Source organism: Gouania willdenowi, chromosome 19 (assembly GCF_900634775.1).
Source record: "Gouania willdenowi chromosome 19, fGouWil2.1, whole genome shotgun sequence".
Classification (NCBI taxonomy): domain Eukaryota; kingdom Metazoa; phylum Chordata; class Actinopteri; order Blenniiformes; family Gobiesocidae; genus Gouania; species Gouania willdenowi.
In genome coordinates, this window is record NC_041062.1 from 19309035 (window position 1) to 19335672 (window position 26638).

The window sequence follows — 26638 nt, forward strand, 5'->3', positions numbered from 1 at the left end:
ATTATGGATTTTTGACCAAATGATACCAAAAAAAATACATACTGCAGCTTTAATTATTCAAATTTAAACTTTAAAGAAAATTAACCACTAGACCAAACAGCAGATCCGCCCCAAACGCTTTCTTTCAGATTTGTACATTTGAACTGCAGGCTTTGTTTGATGTCTGCATTGTTGCGGACGCATTCATCCATTTGTCGAATCATTCATAAACAACTGCTGCAGCCTTAAATACCCAAAATAAATGACTTAGAATCTCACAACCATGATACAGTATCTCATAATTATGACTTAGCATCTCACAATCATGATACAGTATCTCATAATTATGACTTAGCATCTCACAATCATGAGACAGTATCTCATGATTATGAATTGGTATATCATAATTATGATTTAGTACCTCACAATCATGAGACAGTATCTCATAATTATGACTTGGTATATCATAATTATGATTTAGTACCTCACAATCATGAGACAGTATCTCATAATTATGACTTAGCCTCTCACAATCATAACAGTATCTTATAATTATGACTTAGTATCTCACAATCATGATGAGACATTATCTCATAATTATGATTTAGCATCTCATAATTATAACTTAGTATGTCATAATTATGACTTAATATCTCACAATCATGAAACAGTATCTCATAATTATGACTTAGATTCTCACAACCATGATACAGTATCTCATAATTATGACTTAGCATCTCACAATCATGATACAGTATCTCATAATTATGACTTAGCATCTCACAATCATGAGACAGTATCTCATAATTATGACTTAGCATCTCACAATCACGAGACAGTATCTCATAATTATGACTTGGTATATCATAATTATGATTTAGTACCTCACAATCATGAGACAGTATCTCATAATTATGACTTAGCCTCTCACAATCATAACAGTATCTTATAATTATGACTTAGTATCTCACAATCATGATGAGACATTATCTCATAATTATGATTTAGCATCTCATATTTATAACTTAGTATGTCATAATTATGACTTAATATCTCACAATCATGAAACAGTATCTTATAATTATGACTTAGATTCTCACAACCATGATACAGTATCTCATAATTATGACTTAGCATCTCACAATCATGATACAGTATCTCATAATTATGACTTAGCATCTCACAATCATGAGACAGTATCTCATAATTATGACTTAGCATCTCACAATCATGAGACAGTATCTCATAATTATGAATTGGTATATCATAATTATGATTTAGTACCTCACAATCACGAGACAGTATCTCATAATTATGACTTGGTATATCACAATTATGATTTAGTACCTCACAATCATGAGACAGTATCTCATAATTATGACTTAGCCTCTCACAATCATAACAGTATCTTATAATTATGACTTAGTATCTCACAATCATGAGACATTATCTCATAATTATGATTTAGCATCTCATAATTATAACTTAGTATGACATAATTATGACTTAATATCTCACAATCATGAGACAGTATCTCATAATTATGACTTAGATTCTCACAACCATGATACAGTATCTCATAATTATGACTTAGCATCTCACAATCATGATACAGTATCTCATAATTATGACTTAGCATCTCACAATCATGAGACAGTATCTCATAATTATGACTTAGCATCTCACAATCATGAGACAGTATTTCATAATTATGACTTAATATTTTACAATCATGACTTAGTATCTCACAATTATGACTTAGTATCTCATAATTTTGACTTTAGACATTTTTAGTGATATTTTACTTTTCTTCCATACATTTCTCCACAAACTGCACTTCAACAGAAATAATGGCTTTACTTCAGAATGATCATCGTCCTCTCCTTGAAGAGAACCAAACCTTTAATAAGTAAGAATGGTTTCAGTTGCAGAACTCATCTCCAGGACAAATACAATAAACTGAGAAATGAAAACTACACGTCATTTAAAATCCTTTAAATGCTTACATTCTTTAACCAGTCAAAAGTGGCACAAAGATCAGTCAGAAGGTAAGAGTGTGTAAAAATAATGACAAATGATAGTGTAACAACATGCTTCATTCTTCACAGCTCTCATGGAGAGATGAGAAATCCTATTTAATCACTGAACTTTCAGCACCGTAGGATTTGCAAAGCAATGACTGGATGGACAATTGGGACTTCATTTTCTCAGAAGTCTTGTTTTACACGTCTTTCTGATCTTGTTGTTTCGGTCGGATGTTCCAGTGATGTTGGATGTTCCACTGATGTCGTATGCGAGCAATGGCAGAGAGACGTGTCTAATACGCCAGCTGTGATAAACCTAAGGAAAGAGAACCTGTTATTCTAAAAGATGGCAGTAAATATGAAAATAATTTCATAATTTATTTGTGAACGGTGGTGAGGCAAATACAATGAGAAGAAACAGTGTAATGTATGAAATACCCAGGTTGAGTTTGTCCTTAGTGGCCCAGCAGATGCTGTAATGCTGAAGAAGTTGATGCAACAGCTCTTTTTCATCCAGGAACTCCAGTCGCTCAATTCTGCAAAATTGTAACGTCATGAATTTTTTTTTAAAAAAAACATCTTAAAAAAAGAGGATAAAATGATGAAAAACTAGAGTTTCTCATGACAGTGCAATTGGGAATGGAAGTGCTATATTTAAAAAGTCACAACCATAAGTTTTATTCTTCTTAAAAAGCATGAAGATGGATGGAATAGATAGATCAAACTTGAAATCGTAATTTTGACCACCCAAATTTATCTTTGAGCGCACCGCCGCATAGTAGTTTCAAGTAAAATCCTACATTTCCCACAGTCCTTAGCGCTTCTCTGTAGTCCTTATACTCCTGGGACGTGTTTTAAAGGTGTCGCTACTGTCGTAGCTCGTCTCCATCTCTCCTGCTCTGTTTCACCAGGCAGTGAAATACAGCTCAGGGCTGGAGACTGCGACCAAATTGGTATTTTTTCAGAGTGTGCAAGTGAAAATTTCATCTGGTCGCATCTGTGCGAGTGCGTAGGGTCACCTTATTTTGAAAATCCAAAAGGAGGAAATGGGGAGTTACACGTTGAGGCGTCCGGGCCCGCGTAAAAACAGAGCGCATGGGGGGCGCACTGAACGCACCGAGCGGAGTGATGGAGCGCATGTGGGGCACGCTTATAGGACCTGAGACAGGGGGCGGGAAAGAACGCGCCGAGCTGAGTGATAGAGCGTACACGATCCCACAGAGATAAAGTCAGATATGATGGCCTGATACTGTGTAGAACCTTATCAGAATCAACATCGAGGCGCCAGAACTGATGGACTATGATGCCAGACCAGATGTTCAGCTGTGGTTCTCCCAGGGGACGAGGGTTAGGAGACCACACTATCAGAGCTGGACCCTCTGAATTGAATTGCATGGGGTGAAGCAAAGCAGATGCTAAGTTGGTCATGCTACTGTAAAGGTTAATGTAACCTGTTGTTATGCTTTGCTGAAATTTTAAACATTTTTGTTACATCTTCTTTTAAAATTATATGAAATAAATTACCTGTTATTTCAGCCACTGCTTGCTGCAGAAAAACTTAATATTGTCACTAAAACATTAAAACATTTTGGAAATATATCTCGAGTCATTGTCAATCTTTACTTCATAAAAAACTACAATACGCCAGTGAAGTCAACTATGCATCGCTATGCTGTACACTCCACACTTGCACTTAATTGGTGACTCCGCAGATGTCTGCATGAGTATGTTTGAGTCTTAACCCTGTGTCCAATTTTCCACAGAGTTTCTGCAGATATGAATAATGACACTTAAACGTTGTGTCTCCCGTTACCTTGCTACGTCCTCCTGTGGCAGCATGCTGTAGACCGTCATCATGTCTAAAGCGTCGGCGTGCTCCCAGCCAGACTTCAAGAACCGCTCTTTCTGCAAACACAAGATGGAAAACGGTCCATCATTTATATATTCTTAAAATAAATTGTATTTATTTTTTATTTATTTATTCAGTTCATTTCCGACATGGTTTTGCAATCACAGAAATTCATTTTGACATTCAGAGCAAAATCACATCATTGTTTTTTTTTGTTTTTTGTCCTTTTTCATGCCGGAAAGGGCGACGGAAAAAAGCATTATGCTTATCCAGATCCGTCCCCTGATTTGAACACAGATAATTTTACATCAAACCTTGTTTTAAATTTGCTTGCTGATTAGACTATTAATAAAGGGCTCTTGATTTGGTTATGCTGTGTCTTTAATGGTCACCTGTGACTCCAGGGACTGACAGGCCTCCACTCCAGCCAGGTTGCACTGACGACGTTGCAGGTTCTCGATCATCACCTGGCCAAACCGATCGCTCATGTTCACCTGCAGGCACAGACCAAACCTGAGGCTGAAGTATCTCATGGAGACGTTCCACCACAATCAAACCCATGCACTCATGCATGTAGAACAGACATGGGCAACTGGCGGCCTGGGGGCCACATGTAGCCCTTGGCATAATTTTGTGCGGCCCCCAAAAATTGGAATTCAAGAAATTGGAAGGAATATAAAGCCTGACAATATACACAAAATAACTTCCAAAACACAAAAATTTACAGCAAAATACACAAAGTACACAAAAATATTTCAAAATAACAGCAAAGACAGGCATAACAACCCCTTAAACAAATAAAATGACTCCAAAAACAACAACACAGTACAGAATAACTCCAAAGACAAACTACCAACAGAATTGCACAAAATGACATGAAAATATACAGAAAACAGAAAGTGACCACAAAAACAACAAATATTCTGAAAATGATAGAAAAATATAAAAAAGTACAAGAACACAAAAAATAAAAAAAAATACACGTAATTACTCTAAAACAACAACAAAACCACAAACAAAGACAACAAAAAGACAAAACCCTGTGTTTTTTCCCTGTATTAATGCTCAGATCGGTCATTATTCTAAATGCTGGCATTAATGTTGATACTGTGGCCCTCAGGTCAGATACAATCACATTTTTGTGGCCCTGCTGTGATAAAGTTGTCCATCCCAGATGTAGAACAACGTTAAGATTACTGTCTCCTAAAACCTAAATGATTTCCAAACACCTTAAATCTCTATTAGTGGTTGTTTATCACACTGTGCTTTGACACACAAGGTCCCAGAGAAGATAACATAGCCTTATCCTGGAATGTCAGGGGTACGCTCTACCTATAGCTCACCTGTTCATAGTTAATGAACATGGCCGTGTGAAAGCTTTCTGCGGCCCAGTGGATGATGTTGGAGGAGTGGGACGGCGTCATGTACACCAGCACACACTCTGAGAGGAGCATTGTGGGTAATCTGAGGATGAGAGCAGGAGATTGGAAAAAAAAAAGTCTGCGGTGCTGCTGTGCAAATGCTTTTCAACATTCATTCTAGGATTGGGCAATATGAACCAAAACTCATATCTCGCTGTTCTGTGAAGTAGCAAAAGCGGCAACTCCTAAAACTTGTGCAACCGGACACAAATGTGTGTGTATATTGATATACGTAAAATTCTGTACATAACCTTTTACATCACTCATAAAAGCTAATTTTTTTTTTACATTTAATCTTTTCCTGTGTACATCGTTCTAGGTCACACTTGCTTTGGCAATGTAAACCTGTTTCTCATAGCAATAAAGCTGTTTTAGAGAGAGAGAGATTTTTTTTAACAGCAAACATCGACAACAAACATCAAAATTGTACCACCAGTTGTTCCCCTCCCCAACAGAGCACAAAGCCCCCCAACAGCCCACACACGAGTGAAGGTCTGCACATCATTTGTCATATTATAAAGATAAACTCCACTCTCAGTCTGTCCTTCACAAGTCCCTTCAGAACCATTAAAGGACCCACACACTTAGTGTTGTTTACCTGGTTCTTCCTACTCAGCCATATTGCTAACTTAGCAGAACCTGACAAAAAGTTCATCAGTATGTGGACAGCCGTTTTCTTAGCCAAATACTTTGGGCCAAAAACAAACAAAACACCTTTCCAAGAGCCCGGAACCACTCAGTTAACAGCTTATAGGGGGAGCGAGATGTGAACACTGGCCAAACCAATGTGTGAGGATCTCAGGCTCAGAACAAAACCCACAGAGAGAGAGAGAGGGAGAGAGAGAGAGAGAGAGAGAAATATATATCACGATATTCAAATTTTTTTAGATGTATCTGACATGCTTTGTTCCTGTTTACGGGGGCAAATAAAAACACACGCGTCGCAAAAAATAAAACCCTTGTTCTCCTATTTACAGTATAAAGCTTTTATAACAATCAATTATGAATTTTAAAGCAAGCTATTTATTTGTATATTTCGTATGTAGGGATGGCACGGTCCGACTTTTTAGTCCTAAAAAACCGACTTAAGAAAATGTTGATCAACTTTGATGCCTCCTTTAATGTTTCACTTGACTTCCATGTAACAATTCCCGCAAAATTCATTTTGTCTTCTTCTTGAATTGTATGCTACGTTGGCAGTTAAAACATTGTAAAAGATAAAAAATCTCCTGAAAAACCTTGTCTGGATTACCAAAACCTCAACTTAAAATACTATTCAAGAAAAAGACCTGATCTTGCGGGAACTATGTGAAACTTGTGTTCAATGACAATAAACACAATCAACCAAAGGAGTTGACAATTATTTTTCACATTCCCACTTACATTGTCGCGGCAATGCAATTTTTTATTGAAGTTTTTATCTGTTTGGCTCTGCCTTTGACTCAGGGCGTTCAACCCACATGTGGTAGTGTGTTGTATCCATTCAAACAGGCTCCAAATGGAGTGTGTTCAGTGTTATCTGAGGCTGCTCACAGTGAGAGATGCCGAGAAAAGCTTCAATTCTTGGATTTCTGAAGATGTGCGAGGAAACAACCAAAGGCTGTCGGAGAGTGATGCATTTTTTAATGACACTGCAGGTTTTTTCTTTAGCTTTACCAAACACTCAGAACCTTTGCTAGTTTCAGTATCTGATTACTTACTCTTGATTAAGCTGAAACTTCTTCAGCTTTTGATCCAAAGTTGAGATGTCTCGAAGATCGGCACCTATGATACAATACCGATCTGAGTCGAGGCTGTGAGCATCTGTAGAAAAAGTGATGGATATTACAAAGCAACAGATTCACAAATACATGTCCACTCTTAATGAAGTACAACTTCTGCTGTTTACCAAGAAGTAAGGAATCTGTTGAATGGGTTTCGATGATGGGTTTGGACAGCGGTGGCTTTTTTCTGTTGAAAACATGACACATTTTAACCAACAACAGCACTTTAAATATGTGCTATACAGAAAACCATACTGTTGCATCAATAAAGATTCAGATACCTTCATATATTGGAAGACATCAGCAAATACAGTGGAAGTGAGGTCAATTCTGTTGCTTTGTGGGCAAAATATCACCCTCTGCAGGTTTTTACTCTACATTACAAGACCACAATTAAAGATTTATCAAAAAGATCATATATACTCAGAAGCGATGTGTAAAGACTACTGATATATCCTACTCAAGTAGAAGTACTGTTTCTTGATTGAAATTTTACTCAAAAACAAGTACAAGAAGTTTTACATAAAATACTCAAGTACAAGTAAAAAGTAGCTAAATTAAAAAATACTCAAGGTGAAAGTTACTAGTTACTCTCTAACATGCTACGTACTTGTACTTTGGTAACCGTACCAATAGCACCGGTGGTTGTCCGTACGGTATCCGTACAATTAGACACTTTCTAAAATAAAAGGATTGTTAAAATGTCTCCTGTGCCATTCATGGTTCACTTTGGTCCACATAAGCAGCAGTAGCTACTAGCCACACACGCGCACGCGCGCGCACACGCACACACACTGCAGCATGGACCAGACAAGTCATTTCCTAAACATTTCCCTTCTGACAGCGGTTCTGAGTGCACACTTGAAATAACATAACCTATCCTTCCTTCCCCAGTCATAGCGCAACAAAGAAAAGAAAAGAAGAGAATACTTTACAATGGTAACCCAGTTAACTTACTTTATGTTGTGTATTTTTCTGGCCACAACTGTTGGAAAATCTATTTCAAAAAACTTCCGAGGGAGGAGGTTTTCTTCCTAAAAGAACAAAAACACAAAAACTTTCATCTCAGGTATGCACCGACACTTTATGATGCAGTCAAATTTATGATAGACACAAAGATTAAAGATTAAATGATATGACCTTTAATCTCCAGAAAGTAGTGTCCAGTCCAGCTCCCAGGTTGATCACCTGGCAGTCACACTCTGTTTTCCTTATGAAAGCATCCAGAAGATGGTTCATGCCCTGCACTCGGGCGTAGTAACCTGTCAAATCACACACCTCATAAAACACAGATGTGGGCCATGAGAGAATAGAGCTTTACTGCAACAGGCACTTGGAGATGTTGTCAGATTGTTTTATTGGTGCTTTGTGAGCTCTCGTTATGGTGTTACTGATGCTTATAAAACACATCAAAGCTTAGGAAATGTACAGGGTGTGAGGTTCGGTTTCATTGGCCCTCATTTATCAACCTTGTGTGAAAACGAGTGCAAATCTGAGTGCTCATTTGGTCATACGACAGGACCAACGTGTGACTTATGACATTCATATCTGATCAATCCAAGTATACAAAAAAATCGGGTGTTGATAAATGCGGCGGCTGAATTTGATCGTCATTAACTTGTTATGCCCTCCTGTTTCGGAGGCCACGCCCACTGAGGTCAAACAGGAAAAGAAACTTTTACAAGATGAAAATTGGCATTGTCACATCTGAGGGAGAGCAAAACAAATATGCACTTTCTGAACGTGTGAAAATTGGACTTAGGAGCTCGGTTAAACGCTCTGTGGAAGAGGATCATTTACCGAGCAGATGAAGTCTGCCCCCCTGTGTGCAATGCGAGCAACTTCATATCAGAGATCCTTGAGAGATGCACTTATATGACGTTTATATTAGTAATGTCCCGATACAATTTTTTCACTTCCGATACAATGTCGATATTGCAGCCTTGAGTATTGGCTGATACCGATATCGATCCGATATCAACACAAATCATATATACTTTTATTACTTTTTTGTAGTGTGGAAGGTTAGAAAAGGCTTGATCAAGTGATATTAATCAAAGAGAGAACAATAGTCAGCAACAGTAGGTATGAGAAAAACTGACCCATTTATTATTAACCAATTGGTTACATAAATTTTAACCTTCAAAATAATATCTACAGCATTATACAATTGAATAAGTATAATATAATATATATTTTAGATGATTTTAGATGCAGTCCAATAAAATCCGATATTCGTTTTCTGGCAGATATCGGATCGATATCAATATCGGATCGGGACACCCCTAGTTTATATGGGCCTCAGTCCACATGCTTTAGGCAATAAATATCACATTAAAAGAAATTAATGATCGAAAGCCTTAAAAAGATTAAATAATTCATCACTTTGCTGATTAAAATACTGTAGCACATTTATACTGTACATCAGTAACTTTAAGAAACGATTTACATCTTAAAAGCATAAATGAGGTCCTATTTATCCCGTACAGCTGCCACAGGCCGTGCTGCGCACATCAAAGAAAACATCATTACCAATGCGATGATGTGGAAAAACTGATCAGGCTAGAAAATTATGTTGCACACTTTCTCTGGGGCGTCCCGTGTGTGTGTGTGTGTGTGTGTGTGTGTGTGTGCAATGGGTGAACCCTAGGGGGTTATACAGTATACTGTGGAAGGAAAACCAAAAGAGTGGCATCTATAATAATGTGGGTTTTTTTTTTTTTTTTTTTTTTTAAGTAATTTTATTTTGTTTCATTCATTTTAATAATGTATTCTGATCTGTGCTGAATGTGTGCCTGCTTATGTTCCAATGACAGCTGAGGCTTGTTTAATGTTTAATTTGCAGTCACACTCACATTTTGCTGCTGCACCACTAATCGACATACTCGTGAGACATGAGATCTGAATGTAGTGTATGATCACGTCAGAATTGATAAATACCAAAGGTTGCATGAATATAGTCGAACGCACGTCATACGCTCAGATCTGAACCTACGAACGGTTGATAAATGACGGCCAATAACTTTTTTTTCCCAATGCTTTTCTTGATAATAAACATGTCTGTTTTTACTATCAAACTATCAAAAAGAAAAAAAATGGTATCTACTGTCTAAATGTTAAACAGTCCTCACACAGGGCCTATGAACAGCCTGACTCACCTCTGTTGATTTCAGGAGCTTTTCTCTCTCCCACAGATCTGGCAAAATACTGCATGTACGGGTCCTTCCAGTAACCTTTGCTGGTAGCAAACCTTTAACAAACAAATAGGAATTATCAAACTCAACTAACTTCATAAATAGTCATTTTCCATTCAGTTTGGGAACCACTGCTCTAATCAAATGTTTTGTTTGATTCTCATCCTTGTTGCAGTGGAACCTTGTATGTATATTAGTGATTGCAATGAATAAAGAAAAGCGCTACGTAGGTTATTCAGTTGGTAAAGCAGCCCTGTGTAGTTCAGGAACCACATATGGACTAATGCAAGGGTGTCAAACTCATTTTAGTTCAAATACAGAGCAGTTTATCTTGAGAGGGCCACAGATTTTAGGTGGAAAAATTAGTCATTTTATCATTATTGTGCTCTAGTTTGCACTTCACATACGATGAAATACGGACAGCACTGATAATATCAAAGCAATAAGTGACAGATATCAGTCCCCTGCAGGATCTTCACTTTACATTTTTTTGGATTTTGTGGCACTTGTATGTAAGTCTCGGTCCCACATCAGAGTGGTATTCCATAAAGCAGGTTATGTTCAAACTCAGATTATGTTCAGGCTCAAATGAGGGAAACTCTGAGTATCTCATTCCTAAACGCGAGGTATGTTCTTCTCTGACTATGTTACCCTGGCAACATTGTCCGTGAACTAAACCTGGTCGCTGGCAGGTTTTATCAAAAAACCCTGGGTTTCTACCTGGCTCCGCCCACCTGAACACCGTTTCTGAACACTTTAATGAACCTTAACACTCTTCTCTGAAACACATTAGTAACATCACACACCACAGACGTGCTCACATCATTACCAATGTTGTGTTACTTTACTTTTTTTTTTTTTTTTTTGTGCAAACGGTAGTTTTCTTTATAACATTGTGGATACAGATCATTAAGTGAAAGTCACTGAGAGGTTGATCTGCATTAAAACATCTACTGACGTCTGTAGTAAAGTTCCCTGAATACAAACCTGTGAATAATATAAAGGAGGAGATGAAAATTTAAATGAATCCACTTTTAAGGCTCGATTGTTGTTTTATATTGTTATACAGTTAAATCTGTAGATCACGTCTCTTTGAAGGTATGACGGCGCAGTGATTTGTGATGCTGCTCTTGGAAGCGATGGGTCGCGGGTTCGCATCCCGCTTCAGTTTTTTTTTTATGACATTCTTAGGACGTCGAGATAACTCTGGCGACAAAATTACATTAAAAATCAATATAACTGATTTGATATCAAGCGGCAGTCACTGTCTTTATGTCCAGTGTAACGGGAGGGCTCTCTATGCAGCCATCCTATGCTGCTGCCACGTCTCCTCAGACACATTTTATTCATATTATTCACCGCTCGTCACGTCACTGAAGCAATAAAGTGATGAAGCGACCAAATAGTGTGACCTATTACGGGTGATTTAAGCCACTATTGTCACTGAAGACTGAACGCACCTTTAGAACAGGCTCATATTCCTCAAACACCGGCTTATTTCACCCATATGGTGAATAAATCACTCTTCCGTTTGGTTGTCATGGCAGCTCGAGTCATCTCTGATCCATTGATGATGGCGTTTTAATCACGCGCGTGCACGTAAGTAACCCAAGCTTACATACTCAGGGTTGATTGACCCACTTCATACCAGCTGTAACGGAATCCGATACCCAGAGTTTCCCCTCGCTGGGTATGTTGACCCAGAGTTTATGAATAAACTCAGAGTTTGTTAACCCTCCTTTATGGAATACCCCTCTGGAGGGAGATGACAGGAGGAAATGATTAAAACTATAGAAATACATACTGTACACTGAACAAAAATATAAACGCAACACTTTTGTTTTTGCTCCCATTTTTCATGAGCTGAACTCAAAGATCTAAAACATTTTCTATATATATACAAAAAAACCTATTTCTCTCAAATATTGTTCATAATTGTGTCTAAATCTGTGTTAGTGGGCGCTTCTCCTTTGCAGAGATCATCCATTCCACCTCACAGGTGTGCATATCAAGATACTGATTAGACAGCATAATTATTGCACAGGTGTGGCTAGGGGTGGGCGATATGACGATATAAAACCGTCTTACGATCTCCAAAGCTGACAATCTGTATTTTTTGAGAGATCGTAGGATCGTGATATAAGCATATTTGTGAAAGCCGAAGGCGCTGCTCTTTTCCTTCCTCTCCCTCTCCCCCTCCCCCTCCACTCTGACAGTGGTGACATGTGACCTTTAACCAATCAGAGTGATCGGTGCACGTAATCCCCTCCCCTGTGTTTCATTCATCAACAAGCACGGAGCATGGCGGTCGCAGCGGAGAGCGGAGATTATGTCCCGAAAAGAAACTCCACGTCCATAATTTGGAACTGGTTTGGCTTCGCCCCACACGACAAAGAGCATAATAATATAATATGCAAAGTGTGCACGGAGACGGTAAAGGCAACAGACGGCAATACCACAAACTTGTTTAACCATTTGAAGCGAAAACATAATAAACAGTATAGTGAAAGTCGAGCTGTACAAGCAGCTAAATCACCCCCCGCAGCGGCCGCTTCAAAACCACAGCAAAAGATATCAGATGCCTTCGCTAAACTTACACCTTATGATAGAGGCAGTCAACGCTGGAACACTATTACAGATGCTGTGGCTCTTCATATAGTAAAGGATATGTGTCCGCTACAAACGGTGGAAGGAGTGGGCTTTAAGAAGATGGTAGAAGTTTTGGATAAGCGCTTCCAACACCGTCATCCCACGCATGTATACAGACTGTCGAAGTAAAGTTGCTCAAAAAATACTAAATGTGCAGTTCTATGCCACAACAAGTGAACTATGGTCCAGCAGAACATTTGAACCATATTTGAGCATAACAGTTCATTACATCGACAACTGGGTGCTGTGCAATGCGACTCTGCAAACTACGTATTTCCCAGAGGATCACACTGGTGAACTAATAGCTGCAGGATTAAGAGAGGCTCTGGAGTCGTGGGACATGGATGAAAAAAAAATGACGTGCATGACGACAGACAGCGGGGCTAATATGGTGAAAGACTTGCACTTTCTTTTAACCAAAAGTTCATTTGTGCACTAAAATTATTTTGCCTCATTGGATGAGCCCTTATACGATTGTTGTCATTGCAAGTTGCACTAATTTACACTTAAAAGTATTACTTGAAAACTTGACAGTAAAAAACTAGACTGTGAATTTTGTTAGTTTATATGTAATCTTATAGTTGATGTGAGTTTGTTTGTGTGTTCATAAGTTGTACAACATTGAAATAAATTGAAAAAAAAAATGTTTTTGCTTGTTTCAACAAAAATTAGCATGTTAATTAAAAGTGTGCTTTATTAAAAAAAAAAAAAAAAAAAAACCGTGATAAAATCGAAATCGTGAGTTTGACTTTGAAAAATCGTGATATTAATTTTTTTTCCATATCGCCCAGCCCTAGGTGTGGCTTAGGGTGGCCTCTATAAAAGTCCAGGATTCTGAGCAAAAAGTCAGACAATCTGAGGGGATACTTTAACTTGTCTTAAGCCAAAACAAAAGTTTGAGAACCGTACTCTAAAGGGCCAGTTTTGGCCACTGGGCCTTGAGTTTGACGTATGTGGACGAATGCGACAAAAAGCAATCATCTTTACAAAGGACATTAACTATTAGAAATAACATTGAGTTATATTATGTCAATGAACACATCATTCAAATGTGTTGAAAACCTGCCCAGGGGTTCCAAATTTTCTTCAAATGCATGTATTGGTGTTAAAGTAGTTATGTGCAGAGTGGGCAGTTAAAGCAGTGACTATCAGAACTGAAACAGATTAAGTTTATGTGTATCGTTACCTTTTGCATGTAGTCGCATCGTCACAAGTCGCCCTCACTGCTTCATCCGCAGTGTCGGAGTCAGTGAACGCAGCACGGGCTGCCATGGACGCTCCTCCTCCTGATATTATTAATATTATTGTTATTAATATTAGCTGTGCTGCTACACAGTAACAAATCCAAAAAAAGAACGGTTACACGAACGAAAAAAAATAAACCCGAGCATAGTCCAGTAGCTAAAAATAACAAGGAGCGAACTGTGTGGTTAAAAATAAGATGAACGTAGTTTCACCTGAAGCCGCGTGACACCGGAACTACACATTACTTCTTCCTGTATGTTCAAAGGGCTTTTCAAATTAAGAGTCACGTCGTTTAGCGTGAAAATAATTAACATTTATTCTTATTGTTCTTTAAATTCCATCACCAGTGCAACCACTATACATTTTCATATTCATAGTTCTGTGTTATAATTAAATATATTATCATATTATTACCTTTTCCCACTTGCGTTGAAGCGACAAATTTCTTTGTTTGATAAATCTACTTTATATCTTCTGTACATGTAGGCTATTGTCTCAACAGATCAAAATCTTTAAATATCGACCGATACCAATATCAATCCGAACCGTTATCAGCTCAAATCATCTTTTACTACTTTTTTGTAGTGTGGAATGTTAGAAGGTTAGATTAAGTAATATTACTCAAAAAGAGAACAACATTCAGCAACAATAGGTATGAGAAAAACCATGTGGGTTACTTACGTTTTAACAATGTAAAATAAATAAGAATAATATAAAATTGAATAAAGTGCTGAAAAAAATACAAAGTGCACAATACCTTCACTTAAATGTAAGAATGATCAACAAATAAATAGCAGAAATTAAAATAAATAAATAATTAGAAGACCATAAAAATAACCCCAAAACTGATAAAAACAGTGAAAATAAATTATACTTTTAATGTGAAAAATAACAATGGAGTTGTTATTTTTGGTTACAGTAAAAATTAAAGGAAGTTACCTTGAATTGTTCAAATTAACTCCATTAAATTTTAACTCAGGACAAAGGGGGTCTGAAAATGCATAGATGGATGGATAATTTTTACAGACAGTATCTAGTATATATATATATATATATATATATATATATATATATATACTGTAATTTGAGCTCATTTTCACCCTTTTTTTGAACTACAGCAAGCTTGCTATATTTTGCTCCTTTTGATGCATTTTTGCTACATGATTTCCATTTCTGCTACTTTATTAAATTTCAATACCTTTTTTCTACTTTCAAGAGATTTTTGCCACTTATAAACTCTTGTCACCATTTTTTTTTTTGTTTTTTTGTTGCCAATTTAACCACATTCATGATTTGCCGTGCCAGTTATTTGCCAGTTTAAACTAATTGTTCCAATATTGACACTTAAATTATTTTTCCTTTTATTTATTTTTTAAATTTATTATTATTTTTAATTTACCTGTTTTTGGCTTCTTTAATTTGCAACTTTTAACCAATTTCTGTGGTTTTTAATATCCCATTCACTACTTTTTTCAATCATTTTTTGGTACTTTCAATCTATTTATTTATTTTTTTAAATATCTGATTAAAACAAGGTTTTACATCTTTAAAATGGCTGTATATATATATATATATCAGACAGATTTCCGATATTAATATCGGATTGGGACACTCTAACCATATATAGAACAATATATGTCAATGAGGAAAAGTCATCTGCTAAAGTAAAGCGTGCAGTGTGCAGCCAGTGTCCAGAGGGAGGTGATGCAGGCTGACAGAACAAGAACTCTCTCTATGAACTAAAAAAAAAATAAAAGCTGCTCTAACGCGATTTCCTGCCGCTGACTGAGTGGATGTTGAGGCAAAAGCAGAAGCAGAAGTAGAGGGTTGAGGGCTGAGGGCTCCCCGCTAGCCCACCACACTCACTCACTGCTCGGTAACATTAGCACATGAAGCTAACGTTGTGGAACTGACGGCGGCAATGAGAAGCGAGGCTCAGTCTGTGCTTTATTTGGGACTTTAAACCCGTTCCAAACACCATGCTGTGTCCGCTAGTGGAGACTTTCCTCTAGGACTTTTACTGGGGAAAGGCTAGCCGGGTGTACTAGCCTGGCTGCGGACTGTTAGTGAGTGGCTAGTGCCTCTATGGAGCTCTCTCTGTCATAGCGACAGCTGGGAAAGTTAGGGAGAGGCCCTTCATTACCAGTCAGAGACCGGGTGTTGAAGCCTAAATTCGGATTAAAGTCTGGAAAAAAAAGGGACCGAAGATGAAGAAGCAGTTCAATCGGATGAAGCAGCTTGCCAACCAGACCGTGGGCAGGTAAGAGCTCAGAAATGAACCAGAAACCTCAATAATGTGCTGCTGTGTGAACAACACCGCCAATAATACAACATCTAGTTTAAAATGTCTAAAGAAGAGATCACATGATATGAATGTGTCTGCCCTGGCTTTCATAAGAGCATCCCACTGAAGAGGATTAGAACAACTGGAAACAAACTAACAAAAAACAAAACAAGGTCCAACAATTGTTTAAAATAATAATAATAAAAAAATTAATGTTCTGAGTAAAAAGTCAGAATTAATTTTTGCCCTCAGAATAATAATAATAATAAAATATTGGACCTTGTTTTTTGTTTTGTTTTTTCTATAGTATCATTAATCCTCTTTCATAGTATCCCTTAATACTAAACCTATGCATGACCTGTTTTTTTTTTTTTTTTAAACTGAACTATGAAATTATAAGGGTAACATTTATATAGGGCTGGGCGATATATATCAAGATGCAAGATGTATTGAGTTTTTTATTTTGACGATATCGAAAATTACAATATCGCCTTTATCGATATATATAAATATACATGATTTTTTTTTCTTCTTTTTATAGCTTATTTTGTTTTAAAGGGGCAGTTATACGAAGAAATTACTTTATAATGGTTAGCTTCAGTGATATACAATCCTTAACCGCATTCAGAGGGACAAAGTTGAAAAAGTTCTAGTTCCTCCCTCCCTTTTTATTCCACATTTTGTAAAATGTCAGCTCCAAATGGACTAGTTGGATTTTCCCCCCAATATTACATCATAAGGCAGAAACTCCTCCTCCTGACAACTCCTCAAGCTCCTCTCTCTCAAACTACCTCACGGCTAAAACAAACATAGCGAAGGCAGGTTAATGTTACACTCAATATCACATTTAATATCATTACGTTGGTAAAATGGTAAATGGACTTGATTTTATATAGCGCTTTATCACCACACTGAAGCAGTCTCAAAGCGCTTTACATATCAGCTCATTCACCCATTCACTCTCACATTCACACACCAGTGGGACAGGACTGCCATGCGAGGCGCTAGTCGACCACTGGGAGCAACTTAGGGTTCAGTGTCTTGCCCAAGGACACTTCGACACATAGTCAGGTACTGGGATCGAACCCCCAACCTCTCGATCAGAAGACGACCCACTACCACCTGGGCCACGGTCGCCCACGTTCTGTTTAAAGATAATCCGACGAGCAGCGCAAGCCCTCACAATCAGTTTCACTTTTAGTAGCCGTTATGCCGCCTCGTAATGTCTTTATGGGATTATCTGACATGTTTTTGACGCAATGCAACGTGGCAGTTGGACTAAACAATGGATTATCATCTTGATGATGCCTCAACGTAATCAATGACATCAACGCAAAAAATACGTTGACGCAAAATATGCGCACATAGATGGCGGCACCGGAGAATAACTAACGCGAGTGGCTCCTCTGAGTTTCAAAAGTGCAAGGCAGTGAAGACACGCACTCGTTCGTCGAAGGTAACTGTTCCCCGTAACCCTCGTACTTTATCTCGGGTGTGACCGGATGGCAGCGCGTCGACGCGACAAGGGGGAAACACCTGCCCTGGCAGCAGCAACACACACACACACACACACACACACGCACATTTTTTGTTGGAAAAGCACTTTCTGTATCAGCATTTGGAATTTTGAGTTTAAGAAAAATGTGAGTGGCGGAGGAATTCATTTTTTATTTTTTTCATTTTAGATATGAAAATCAACATGTATTAATTGCTTTTTAGGGGTGGGAATCTCTGAGTACCTTACGATACGATACGCGGTACAAATAAGGATTATCTCACGATATGACACAACAAAAAAAAGATTAAGTGAAAATATACAATTTTTATTTTAAATCTCTGAAAGACAATAAATTGTAAAAGTGAACAGTGACACTATTTTAGTGCAACATTTCTGTAAATAAGTGTCAACATACCAATATAAACAAATAAGTTTCTCCAGTAGTGCTTTCTGTAAAAATAAATAGGGTTTACCATTTACCATTATAGTGCAATATTCCAGTAAACAATATGTTGATTCCTTCAACAAACAGTGACAACATTTCTGTGAAGACGTACCTGCACATTTTAGTGAAAAAGCAGAAAAGGTTTAAAAAAAATTAAAAAAAATTCTAAAATATGTCAGCGCGAGCATATCGATAATCGATTTTGCAAAAATACATCGCGATATATTGCTGTATCAAGATATAGTCACACTCTTATTGCTTTTAGTCAATTAATTGGGAAATATTTGATGATCGAATTGAAAAATGAATTGTGAGATTAATCAATGCATCGAAAAAATTGTCACTCGATTAATCGTTTAAAAAATAAGCATTTATCCCAGCCCTATGTTGAATGTATTATTTCTTTGGTCAAAAGAGGTGAGGAGTAGAAGAAAGCGACTGTTAATGATTTATTCTATTTCTCCTGTGATAAACACACATGCTGATGCAGCGATTGTGTTTACGCCCACTCATACATATGCACGAAGACCTAAAAAACAGCCTATTTTTAGGAACGGTCTGAAAGTGACTTTTCAGAGGGCTGAAACTCCAGAAAACAGGCTAGTTTGGGAAAATAAACCCCATATACTATATTGTTGGAGTTCAGAGAACAAATGGAGAGTGTGAAAAATAGCATAAGACTATAGGAGTCACTACTTCTCAAAACAGCATAAAAAGCACAGTTAGATGGAATTCTGAGTGCTTCCTAACACAGACCTTCCCCTAAACAAGCCACACTACAGAATTCACTCACACATGCTGTCCCTTATTGGAGAAAAAGCCAAACGTGGCACATATTGTCCAACTATTTGTTAATAAATGTGCCTGTGTGGCATTTTGCATCAGAAAATTTTACCATGAAGAGTTGTCTTTGGGGTCAGACTTTAATTGAATTAAAATTATCGAGATTTATATCGTATATTGCTATTTTGAGAAAAAAACATAAAGAAATTAGTTTTGGTCCATATTGCCCAGCCCTACTCTTATACTATTGGAGATCCACAGTGCAATTTGAGCCAAAAACAGCTTTAAGTTGAAATGTTTCTGCGTCAAATAAGCACATTGTTGAAATGTTTTAGATTTAATAGAAAAAAAAATTGGACTTCTCAAAAAAGTAAATTTTTCAACAGTATTTGCAAATAGTTCAGTAGGATATGTGTACAGTGGGTAATACAGAGTCTAGGGAATCTCATCTTTAATGGATACCAAAAATGATCATGTGGTATCATCCATTTTCATGGTTAGGGTTAGTTAAACTACAGAAATAAATCTATTCAGGAGGAAGTAACTAAATACTGTTTCTTTCCACTTATTTACATATGTGTTATCACTAGGGATGTCCCTATACAACTTTTTAATTTCCGATATGATACCGATATTACAGCCAAGTGTATCGGCCAATACCGATATTGATCCAATTTCAGCATGAATCATAATTTTTTTTTTTTTTTTCAATAAAAAAAACAATAATTACCTATTTTGTAGTGTGGAATGTTAGAAAAGGCTTGATCAAGTGATGTTACTCAAACAGAGAACAATAGTCAGCAACAGTAGGTATGAGAAAAAACTGACCCATTTATTTAATAATAACAAATTGGTTACATATATTTAACCTTCAACATAATATCTACAGTTTTCTACAATTGAATAAAATAAATAAAAAATGAATTGGGGAAAATAAATAAAATAAATATAAATATATATATCGGAGAATCCGGAAATTTGATTCCGATATTTGTTTTCAGGCTAATATCATATCGATATCGGACCGGGACACCCCTAGTTATCACTCATTCATTCCATCATTATGAGAATTCTAAGCAAAATGTTGTAGTCGGACAAAGGGGGCACTTGCATTCAAAAGTTAGAGAAAGGGGGTACGTGAGCTAAAAAAGTTTGAGAACCATTGATATATATCATTAATTTTTTAATGTATTTGTTGGTGTAATGAAAATGTGTCTTGATGTACCTTTGTATGTAATGTTTCTGTATACTTTTAACTGTATTTTTTTCTGTTCTTCTTATATGTACTATAATCTTGATTTTTTTTTTTTTTAATTGTTTTTATGGACCCCAGGAAGATTAGCAACCACCACGGTGGAAGCTAAAGGGGATCCAATGAACAAATAAATAAACATACACCAGTAGTTTGAATTAAAGAGCTATGTTCTTCAGCTCCCAGCCTGTGTCACTTTATGACTTTATTTGAAAGCAGAATCATCCACAGTATTAGTGATTCATAATGTAATGGCTGGGCGTTGTAAACTGTGTGGGAATGATGAGTCTTGATGCTTCCACTCCTTTACATTTTGGTGGTAAAAACCAAATGTGCTAAACTCTCAGCTACAATTTACTATTTGTTTGCCTGCAATAATAAATGTTGCTATTTTAAATAATAGATGAACGAGTGCGCTGCTATATCCCTGTTGTAAACAAACCTTTCAGACATTGTTTCTAGTTATTTCGTCATTTTTTTTAATGTATATTGCCATTTGGCATTTAGATTGTTGAAACACATTAGTGCACGTTTGTGAATTTCTTAAACAAAGGTCCAAAGAGTATTTGTCATTTTGGTAATCTGCTTAACCATCCTAAATAAAATGTTGCACCAAAAGGACTTGATGTTAGGTCGATATAAATTGAAATAATTATGGCAACTGAACAAAATGACGTGCAGTATTATTGAATAGATTTAAATAACAATATGATAGACATTTGTTGAAGATGAGCATTGGAAGCTTGAATTATTTTCACCTAAAAAATTGGTAAATGTAATTATTTATTGACAAATATGTAGTAAATGCAAATATATTTCATCTAAATATTTAGTAAATTTAAATCAGTTTTTTCCAAATAATGACAAAATATATACTGTATATATAAATGTAAATCAAGTTTACATAGAAATTCATTGGTATTTACTAAATATTTTTAGATTAATAGAACTCACATTGTGGCTTAACATGTACATGTTTTTTTTTTTAGATTTAATCTATTTAATACCTCCTAATAAAATCTATTCAAATATTACGTGTCACTTTGTTGCCATAATTTTTTTAAGTAACTATGGGTCAGACTTTTTACGGTGTATTGTTAATCCCAGTAATGCTACTGCATATTGCTTTGCACATTCACTCAGTGGCTAGAGCCCAGTGTGTTGTTATATGATTACAGAGGCTCTTTCTTGTGTAACTGGATCTCTAAAGTAGCTACAGTCTAGCTTGATCTGAGCATAAAGAGAAGGGATGAGTCAGCAGATCTTTTGACTTTTTCTCATCTTTGAAACATGTCTATGTTTTGTTGGTCATTTACTTGGTTAAATATCTAATTTAAACATTTTTAAAGCAAATAAACTAATAATTAAGCCACCACATGGCTGCAGCTTAATGTATTCATGAGGACTTGGTCAAGATTTAGTGATTAATTTGATAGGTTAGGCTGCAACACCGAATTGATCAAATCGATAAAAATCAACTATTAAAAGCGCTGGAAACGAATTCCATTATCGATTCGTTGCGTCGTGCGATATGTCACTGACCGTGACGCAGAGCAGTTTGATTCACCTGCAGAGCTTTGTGTGTGCAGAGTGTTTGAGTATGCTTGCAGTGTTAGTGTGTGCGCACCTGGAGTATTTGTGCGCGTGCACTCAGTGTTTGTGCGCGTGCACTCAGTGTTTGTGCGTGTGCACTCAGTTGTTGTGTGTGTGCACTCAGTGTTTGTCTGCGTGCACCACAAGTTTTTTTTGTGTGCGTGCAGAGTGTTTGTGTGTGCACACCACAAATGTTTGTCTGTGTGCACCACAAGTTTTTTTGTGTGCATGCAGTGTTTGTGTGTGTGCGCACCACAAGATTTTGTGTGCGTGTGCACCACTACTGTTTGTGTGCGCGTGCACCACTACTGTTTGTGTGCGCGTGCACCACTAGTGTTTGTGTGCGCGTGCACCACTAGTGTTTGTGTGCGTGCAGAGTGTTTGCGTGTGCGTGCAGAGTGTTTGCGTGTGTGTGCAGAGTGTTTGCGTGTGTGTGCAGAGTGTTTGCGTGTGCGTGCATAGTGTTTGTGTGTATTCGAGCGTGCCAGTGTTTGTGTGTGACTTGCTTGTGCAAGCGTTTTTGTGCATGAGTCTTTTGAGTTTAATCAGCTTAAGCAGGGTTTAAATGTGCTGTATAGATAAACTGTTTAAAAAAAAAAGAAATCAGATTCATCGATTAATTTATTGACCAATTGTTCGATTATAAAAATAATGCACACCTCAACATGGCTTCACGGGTCATGTGGGATGTTGAGCAAGTCCCTTAACCACGAACAGCTCCCCAGGCGCCGCAAAATGGTTGCCGACTGCTCCCCAGGGATGGGTTAAATTGCAGAGTACAAATTTCAATATATATGTGTAACAACATACAGTATATACATGACGAATAAAGGCTTAAAGCCCAGTTTAATTTAATTTAATTTAATCATTTCAGGTGGTGAAACTGCTACTGTGCGTGGTTCATTGGCCTACATCCCCCAGAATGCCTTGCAGTTCTTAGTCGGGGGTTGTTTTTGGGTTTTTTCTCACAGAGTTCAGTGAAATTATTGAACATTCTTTACACATTTTCTATTGTTATTGATTCCATCTCTATCGCGATATACAGTATATATCATTAAAGTTTTATCGCCCAGGCCTACGATAAACAATATTATTGTCAACATTTCTCGAGACCAAATTAACCACTAATATTAATGTATCATATTAATGCAAGTACACATTTCAAATACAATTCTTCATTTCTCATGAGTATGTCTTTACTATTGTAAAACGTGTACAGCAGGGAAGCCATCTTCATTTGCCATGCGATTAAACAATTTATTGATTAGCGTCCCAGGCCTAACCTAAGATGCTGATTTCAAATTTGCAGATCTACTGGGATTTCTAAGCACAACCAGTTCAAGGGTGTACAAGGATGGTTGGGGAATAACAGAAAATATCTCAGGGTTGAAACTTAGAGACGCCAGAATAGAGTGATCCGACTGGGTATTCCTACAGGCTTGTGCACTGTCAAGCAGTTTGAATTGAAATTGTAAGCATCTACAACGTGTTTAGTTCATTTGTGGCTACCAAAGCTAATTTACAGTATGTTCCCATTAAAGGAAATCATTGTTTGACTTGCCAGATTTGCAGGTGTATCAGATTTCCTAATACATTCACACCAAGTCAAACAAAACTACCTCTCTACATGCTAGGGTAATTTGATTAAAAAATTCCCAACTTGAGCAATATTTTAATTGGAGCCCGAACAATTCTTCCAGTATTTCTTAAAGGAGCATATATAGGGCAGGATTTGTAAAAAAAAAAAAAATAAACGTTCATTTTAAGTCTTACGTAATTAATGGGTGATGAAGCACTCAAAACCAAAAAGAATGAGCCCACACACATCTCCTTATTGCCTTGAACAGAAGGTGTGCTGTATTATGTACTGCTATTCGTGGTCAGAATGTCCCTCCCAGTTCTGCAGACGTGACGTCAAATGACGCTGAATGCTTATTCTTGACGGCTTGGACACTGGAAGGAAGACAAGCGCAGTGGACCAAACTACTTTTTGGTTAGGTGGAGGTATACACAGAGGCCTTAAGTTGCCTTCACACCGAACGCGACTGTAGCGACTGCAGTCACTTCAATCGCCCCTGATGAGTCGCTTGAACATAGTTGTGGTTTTTGGTCACTCCATCACGTCATCACTCCATTGACAGAAAGACCAGAGAACAGTGTGTGGGTCTAGAAACGGTGATAGAGCAGAGAGAGAGAGGTCTGATCACTTTTTTTTCTCCTTCTCCAGCCATATGTTTACAGCACTTATCATAGACGGCGCCGTTTTTATGGTTTAAATGATCAACTTACGGAGTTATTAAAGAATGAGTTCACTCAGAACGCAGGCCTAATCAAGAAGTGAACAGCTTTAATTTTGCGATGAAGTGTAGTACAGCCCTCCGCTGCAGCCGTCTGCACTGTAGCGGGAGGGAGCAGGAAGGGGCTACAGCCGCGGCTCTACAAACAGAGAAGGACGGGAGAATTGTCGCTTAAAAAATTCAAATTTTTCAACTTTGAGTGACGAGGTCGCCCTTGACCTAGTCTCAAATCACGCAAGTCACGTCGCTTGAGAGGGGATAACTTGAGGTTGCGTCATTTCCCTTTATTTGAATGTAATCTAATAGCTTCAGTCACATTCGGTGTGAACGCATCTTCACAGTAAATAAATAACAGCATCAGCTGCACTGCTATTAAGAGTTTACATGAACTCCTGTGCCAGCTTGGCTGATGGCTGCAGCGTTTTAAATGCTCGGATTGTCCCCCTCGTTTTGGTGGTGTGAAGACACAAAGTCCAGAGATGGTAAGAAAGACCCTACTGTTTGTTTACAGAAAGCACTATTGGAGATGGTTATTCATTTATGACGGTACGTTAACACTTATTTATAGAATTGTTACACTAACTTTTTCAATATATTGTCTTTCAAAGATATAAAATAAAAATTGTATTTTTACACTTAATTTTTTTTTTTATTATGTCATAGATTATCATAGATTGATTTCTGACCAATATATCGATAATTGCAGTATCGTCACATTGTGAGATAATTGTTGTTGTCAGCTTTGTATCGCGTATCTTATCCTGAGGTTCCCACCCCTACTGTAGAGTGGTTAGGAGCGCCGTGAATGCAACCACTCTCAGAGCGGATCAAGCACGGAAAGTATCGGCAATGACTTGGAGTGCACAGAATTTGTGATCAGGAGAGCCGGCGATGGCACAAAATAAGTTCTTTAAAACCACCAAAAGCACGGCAACTTGTTGCTGCTCCGTTATTGAATGTTGTGAAAGAACAAACTAAGGAGGCAGAAGTTTCTACGCACTGTTTGCTTTGACCCATAGATGAGAGTCTCTTCTTCAGGTTTATGCAAGCTCATGCAACTGTACCAGAGGCTGGAGCGAATCAGGAGATGCACTCTGAACAAAAATCGAGCCACACCAAGGTGATAAAATTATCACTTGTCCTCTGCCCAGTTGGACTAAACCCATGTGAATGCATCCTAAATCTATTTGTCTTTGTGTTCAGTGACCTGTATCGTGTGCCTGACGGTAACAGTTCAAACAGAAAGTGTCCAGGGTGGGAGCTGTTCTTAATATTATTAGGATTGTTCTGAGAACATTATTAAGAAAAATAAAGTGTTGTGAGCTTTTGTGAGACAGCAGAACTATGCAGTTCTTCCAGAGTGAGGAGAGGGCAGTTGATGTTTTCTGGGCCATGTTAATAATACATAATACTTATCTTTGAAACGCTGTGCAACTGGTCTACCACACACAGATCCAGAACTGTGGAATCCAATGAATCTAATAGAGATTTTTGAAGTTCAACTGTACATTTTGAAATACTTTATATTGGTACTTCTGCAATAATAATAATAAAAATGCATCAATTTTATATAGCGCTTTATCATAGACACTCAAAGTTGCTTTACAGAATTAAGGCATTATTCTTTCACTCCACACTTAGTGGTGGTAAGCTACTGTTGTAGCCACAGCTGTCCTGGGTCAGACTGACGGAAGCGAGGCTGCCATAGTGCGCCATCGGCCCCTCCGACCACCACCAACACTCACTCTCACACTACATTCATACTAGGCAATGTGGGTGAAGTGCCTTGCCCAAGGACCCAATGACAGATACCACTGCCACCTCACTGTGGCACCTGGAATTCTCAGTGGTGTCCCATCCACCTACTAACCAGCCCCAGACCTGCTTTGCTTGCGAGATCTAACGGGATTGGGCAATGACAGGCTGGTATGACCAATGGACTCATTGGCACCCTGTCCATGGTGTACCTCCGCCTAACGCCCATTGAGAGCGGGAGATAGGCACCAACAGACCCCCACAACTCTGAAAACAGGAACAAGCAGGTCTGAAAATAGATGGATCAATATCGGTACTTGTTGCCTTTTCAACAAAGCTACTGGCCCAGCTCCGTTAGATCAGACCAGGGTTGGTTGCCAATAATTCTATACAGGTAATCAATCTCCTCTTATGATGATAATAATAACCCTATCTATTACAGTACATTTGACATTTTAAAGAGCGAAACAAACAGCCAGTGATTGAGTGGACAAAGCATTAGTAGTGCTCCTGAAAAGAGCTTGTGTGAGTTGCAGTCAGAGTAATTTCCACTCTGTTTATTTGGTGGTAATGCTCTCACAGAATCTGCTTCATAATGTTCCCGACC

The 26638-nt window shown here is 37.7% G+C and overlaps 2 protein-coding genes across 7 annotated transcripts in view; one reads left to right on the top strand and one right to left on the bottom strand.

Moving 5' to 3' along the window:
* Positions 1–1962: 1962 nt before the first annotated feature.
* Positions 1963–14365, bottom strand: lcmt1 (leucine carboxyl methyltransferase 1). The gene is made up of 12 exons (XM_028476216.1): positions 14337–14365; positions 14066–14165; positions 10195–10286; positions 8177–8298; positions 7994–8070; positions 7162–7223; positions 6974–7076; positions 5196–5316; positions 4245–4346; positions 3817–3908; positions 2442–2539; positions 1963–2319 (listed from the first exon to the last, which is right to left on the bottom strand). The coding sequence occupies exons 2-12, from the start codon at positions 14149–14151 to the stop codon at positions 2297–2299; spliced, it is 978 nt and encodes a 325-aa protein (XP_028332017.1). The 5' UTR covers positions 14152–14165; positions 14337–14365; the 3' UTR covers positions 1963–2296.
* A 1451-nt stretch (positions 14366–15816) lies between these two features.
* The window catches only part of arhgap17a (Rho GTPase activating protein 17a), a 67758-nt gene continuing 56936 nt past the window's right edge, over positions 15817–26638 (top strand). For all 6 annotated transcript variants that reach the window (XM_028476408.1, XM_028476409.1, XM_028476414.1 and 3 more), the window contains exon 1: positions 15817–16384. In XM_028476408.1, coding sequence (XP_028332209.1) covers positions 16332–16384 — 53 coding nt within the window. In that variant the 5' untranslated portion in view covers positions 15817–16331. The remainder of the gene's footprint in view (positions 16385–26638) is intronic.